The sequence below is a fragment of the Loa loa genome (genome assembly GCF_000183805.2).
Source record: "Loa loa unplaced genomic scaffold supercont3.328, whole genome shotgun sequence".
NCBI lineage: Eukaryota > Metazoa > Nematoda > Chromadorea > Rhabditida > Onchocercidae > Loa > Loa loa.
This window is the reverse complement of record NW_018108508.1, coordinates 28,358-34,364: the sequence shown is the minus strand read 5'-3', so window position 1 is coordinate 34,364 and position 6,007 is coordinate 28,358. Positions and strand designations below refer to the sequence as shown.

Sequence of the window (6,007 nt, the reverse complement as noted above, 5' to 3'; positions counted from 1 at the left end):
AATATATATATATATATATATATATATATATATATATATATATATATATATATTCTCCTTGTACATTAATAATATTTTATTGTCGTGTCACTCTTTCAAAATCTGCATAACAAACGCCACTAATTACTTTGCCATAGTTAAACACATAAATTGATCTCAATTATGCCAGTTGTATCGTATTGTCGCTGCTTTCCAACAACTATAAATAGTCATTACGAAACATATAACAATAAGAAGTAATCAAATAACTTCCTTATTTATTTGTTCATCAATTATTTTGCACAACAATAAATATAAAAAATTAAAATTTCCTTTTCTCGTCTAACAAAATAAGCAATAAACACTTCCTTTTTTTCCTAGTTGCTGATTTATACCATTGAAAAATTTGATCATATTTGCACATTAATTTTAAACATGTCAATACCTTATTCAAAATTTCATTCACCCATCAATTAATTAAAATCTAATTATTATTATTACTACTAAAAGGAAGGAAAACCCTGCATTCCTAATCAAACAGGCCTATGTCAAATGAACTATAGATGAGAAGCCTAATTATAACAAGGCAAATGCTTAATTAATTATCTAAATCAAAAGTTGGAAAAAAAACCTGAGCTGATAAGTTCTTCTGTATAATTTGATGACATATATGTGACAACACGATGAGTAACCTGTAAACCATTTGAAGCATGACTGCGTGACTGAAAGCAATTCTGACGTGGTTATCAGACTCCTCAAAACTTGACCTTTTGCATTTAAAGTAGCCGCCGTGCAATATAATGCAGGATACAATGCAGAATACAGAAAAAATTGCATGTCACAAAATTTGACAAAAATTGAACTAATGACCCATTTCATTTTTTTTTTGTCACATTACAATTTTTTCAATATTTAAATTTTACGACATTTAAATACTGATGAAAAAGGTAAGAAAAAAGTACAGAAAATTGAATTCATAAAAATTAAATTTCCAACCACAACAAAACGTACAACTATAAAAACATTTAGATGGTAGTGAGAATTAAAATTAATTTCAAAAATTACAAGTAAACATTCCTTGTGCACATTCCTGATCGAATAATAAATTAAGGTCAAATTTATAAAATTATAATTTTAAATAATATCATCAAAAATCTTACATTCCTGTTAATTTTAATTTAATAAAATCTTAAAAACAAATAAAAAAGAGGAGAAATTTTAGTCAATCGATATGACAAATGCTATATTTTATTACATAAAGATGGATGAACTTTTCTTTTCCTTTTTTTTTTTATTTTTGCTTCTAAAATATTTTAGTTTAATTTTTCTTTTTCATATTCAAAATAAAGTGAAAAAAAGTAAGAGCGGCATAAGGAGAGAGAAAGGGAAAAAGAGATAGAAAAGGAGGGAGGAATAGGGGAAGAGGGAAGGGATGGACGGGGATGAGAGAGAGAGAGAGAGAGAGAGAATATATATATTTAGAAAAAATATTTTCTTTTTAAGTAATCGGGATAGTGTAAAGGAAATATTATTCTTTTTTCATTTTTGGGTTTGTTTTTAATTTTGAAGTAAGGGAGAACTATTTTTTAATATAAAAATACACTCCATAACAGTGGAATTACTAAAAAGAAAATTAATTAAACTGAACTGGAAATTAAATTAGAAATTAAAATTTTTACTTGAAAAAAACTTTAATGAAAGTTAATAAAGAAAAAAGAATGAGAAAGTAATCATTCTGATATCTTTTCGTATAAATCATATTACAAAATCGACCATAACAGACTATCCCAGATTAACGATACTATAACTACCGTATCTAAATTGTTCTGTAATGAATACTATCATATCCAATGATTGAAATGATACCATAGCGGACATGATATGATTCGTGCTTCCTTTTTCTTTCTCATTAATTACCTATGCTAATTAACGGTCTATCAGTTATTACTGTTAATGTCATTTGTAATTGAGAAATTGACGTTCTCCTTTCTTCCCTTTTTTTTGACGTTCATACATTTACATATGATACCTTTATTGATTACTTCTAACTGATAAATGAAATAAATGAAATAAACTTTTATAACCTAACAAAACGATAGCAAAGAATTCGAAAATAGTACAAATTTTATAGATAGAGCAAAAGATTGATAAGATTAGTGAAATATCACAAATGATTAAAGATTTTGATATGGAAAAATACAAAACAAAAAAAAAGAAAATGAAATCCGATGGTATCTCTAACTATCACATTTTCAGCACACACAAACAAATGCTTGACAACTAATCGAGCAGGTTAGGGGACAATTTGCGACGACTGAAAAAGACAATATGTGTCGCGTGATTTTTCTTTTTTCTTTACGTGTATTTTCGAACATTACTTTCGTTATCTCATACATCTGTTAATGTTGTGTTATTAATTGCTAAAATTAATTCCTACTTCATTAACATCCCTTCATTTCATTAGTAACAATCAGTTATCAATAAATCACTGATAGTATTAAAATTGATAATAAATTATACTTTATATGAAACATTTACATGTATTGATAGAAGGATTTATGTATGATTTGAAATTTATGGATTATTATTTTAATGATAGCAAATGATAACAAAAAGCGTATGCAAAAAAAAGATTTTAATTTTGAAATTTTAATAACAATTAAATTTGCATATCATCCATATCATATCATACATGCTAAAATCAGGTATTAAATTGTATTTCAGGTTAGATTAATAAATAAAGAAAAAAGAAAACAAGCAGGTACCACTAAACTTTAAATGAATACCATATTTACATGTTCAAATTCATTATGATTCATTCATCAATATAATCAATTACCAACAAATCTCTGTTAGTATTTGAAATTAATAATGGATTATAATTGATATGACGATAATTTATTACAGATTTTAAAATTTGCTGTATGTCATCCATTCATGCATAGATTAATATAATCAATTATCAACAAATTACTAATAACATTAAAATATTTGATATGAATTTATCTGAATAGGATAAATAATTTAATCAATTTTTTTCTTTCCCCTTGCTTAATCTCGAACTACATGCTTTATTCAAAATCGTAATTAATTTCAAATGAAAAAAGAGAAAAGAAATAGAAATGATAATATTTTCATTTCAATCATTTATTATCCTTAGTATTATTTTATCCTTATTATTCATCTTATCGTTATGCATATATCTTATTATTTTTATTATCATCGATTATTTATTTCATTATAATATTTAATTCCAATATATTTTGTTTCATTGTGAATATTCATATTTTAATTTATTTATTTTTTTCCATTTCAGATTATATTATCAAAATTATATGTGTTATTTATGGTTGATCATAGATTATAGATCATAGACTTCCTTCCCTTTGTTCTTTTTTTCCCCCCTTTTTTAAATGATTATAATATTTACGGTATACACACTAATCATTTCATTTATAAAATTAATTATTTTATAACTTTATTAAATTAATTATTTCGCATTTTATCAAATTTTATTAAAATTAATTGTTTTTTTTTATTTTATTAAATCAGTTACTTCACAAAGTTATCTATAAATCAAATTGATTAGTTGATGATGTTGTTGGTAGGTTAGATTGTTCCAGAAATGCTGATGATTTAGATAAGTGATGTTTGACTTGTACTGCTTCATCCAATGATGATGGTAATATACATTCTTTTGTTTCCGGTAAAATACATGTTAAAATTCCGGCTGTTATAGCTATTGTTCCAAATAGTATGGTTGGTAATAATGCATGTATTGAACTCTATAAAATTATAAATTGAAATGATTAAGATATGATATGATATGATTGTGGCAAATCAAAAATATTTCAATATTAAAATTTTATGAAAAATAATTTTTAAATAAACAGTTTATCAATACAAATTAATGTGACATAATTATGTTTAGTGTAATTTTAATTATATTAGGTAATAGTAGTTAATTATTGAAAAGGGAATAATTACCATTTTTTTCTTTCTTTTTTTTTTTACTAAATTTAAAATACAAAAAAACGAAAAATTGAAAGGATTGCAAGTATATTCATTATTAATGCAAAGAAAAATTTAAATTTCATTTCTTACTTATTTTTTTTCAAATCTTTTTGAAAATAATAAAATGAAATTTGATTTAAAAAAAAAAAAAACAAACCAATAAATTAACATATGGCGCAATAACACCACCAAATCGTGCGATTACAGCACATAAACCTAAACAAATATTACGTATTGTTGTTGGAAATATTTCACTTCCATAAACATAAATACACATAAATGATGATGAAATTCCAAATTTTGATATTAGCCAACATAAAATCGATAACCAAACGAAATCTGAAAAGATTTATTTGACAGTTTTTTTTTAATATTTATTTTACACTGAATTAAATAATCAAATAATCGATATTTTAAATGATTAACGCTGATAGTACTGAAGCGAATAATCATTCTGTTTTGATTTTGCATGAAAATAAATAAATAAATAAATAAGTAAATAAATAAATAAATAAATAGATAAATGAATAAAAAAAATAGATAAATATATAAATGAAAAAGTGAAAAAATGAATAAATAACTAATGCTTTAATTTTACATTAAAGTAAGTAAATAAACAAATAAATAAATAAATAAATAAGCAAATAAAAAATAATCAATGCTCCAATTTTACATTGAACTAAATAAATAAATGAATAAACAATGCCTGAATTTTACAATAGAATAAATAAATAAATGAATGATTGAATACTGATATCATTTTTGTTGAATAATTGAAATATTGATATCATTTATGAATAATTGAATACTGATATCATTTTTGTCGAATAATTGAAATATTGATATCATTTATGAATAATTGAATACTGATATCATTTTTGTTGATGCAACGATTAGCTGACAAAATTACGATAAAACATTTTGTAATTTATATAATATTTACTTTTACATTTGAACAAAAGAAAAAGAAAAACTTACTGTTAGGCACAAATATAATAATTATATGTGATATTCCAACAAGGAAATGCATAAATGCAACAATTCGTTTGCGTCCAAAACTATAAATACTTATATTTTTTTAAAAATCCTTTTTTTTCAAGTTTTAAATTTATTTCCAAATTTATTTTTTCTTAAATTATCATCTATGGCAAATTGCGATCACTAACGAATACTTCTGTAGCAATTCCACCACATTGTTTATTTTTAACAGACCTGAATCATCGAATACTTGTTTGTATTTGTTTCTCATTAAAAATTAATTACAACATTTCATTTCGTTTCCCTAATGTCTAATTAGTTCGCTGTATGAATCAATTTACATTTGCCATCGATCAAAGTGTAAAATAAAAATCAAGAAAAATAAAAAGAAAAACAAGAAATTACTTTCCAAGTGCATACGGTATAGTTATATATGCTGGTAATTCGGCTAAACCTGATAATATATAGTTCCAGTATTTATTTCCTGGTAAATGAATACTGTAATTTGATAAGCCATAATAAAGGAATGTATCACTAATCCTAAAGATTTCATTATTTCTGAAATATTTCCAATAGCAAAAAAGAAAAATAATAATAATAATAAAAGAACTAAAATTGGAATAAAGCAAGTTTCCATGCATCGAAAATGAAATATAAAGTTTTGAATCAGAAAGATAACTTATATATATGTTAATAATATATTGTTTTCAATGATATCTCAAACATTAGTTTGAATGTTTAAAATGAAAATACATACCAGAGATAAATTAAGATTAATGTGTAAACACAGAAAATTTTATGCTGCATTAATTGTTCCACGAATGATGGTCTGAAATTACTATCTTTTATCCAAAATAATCGCTATACACTTTTGTTATTACAATTATTATTATTATTATCATTATCATTATTGTTATTATTATTATTATTATTATTATTATTATTATTATTATTATTATTATTATTATTATTATTATTATTATTATTATTATTATTATTATTATTATTATTATTATTATTATTATTATTATTATTA

The 6,007-nt window shown here is 23.0% G+C and overlaps 1 protein-coding gene across 1 annotated transcript in view; it reads right to left on the bottom strand.

The window, feature by feature from the left end:
- Window positions 1–3,548: 3,548 nt before the first annotated feature.
- The window catches only part of LOAG_18477 (sugar transporter), a gene marked incomplete at its 3' end in the record, with an annotated part of 5,391 nt that continues 2,932 nt past the window's right edge, over window positions 3,549–6,007 (bottom strand). Inside the window, exons 7-11 of the mRNA XM_020451139.1 lie at window positions 5,729–5,800; window positions 5,377–5,511; window positions 4,972–5,051; window positions 4,151–4,332; window positions 3,549–3,764 (exon numbers count right to left, since the gene is read on the bottom strand). Of these exons, the coding sequence (XP_020305102.1) occupies window positions 3,549–3,764; window positions 4,151–4,332; window positions 4,972–5,051; window positions 5,377–5,511; window positions 5,729–5,800 (685 nt within the window). The remainder of the gene's footprint in view (window positions 3,765–4,150; window positions 4,333–4,971; window positions 5,052–5,376; window positions 5,512–5,728; window positions 5,801–6,007) is intronic.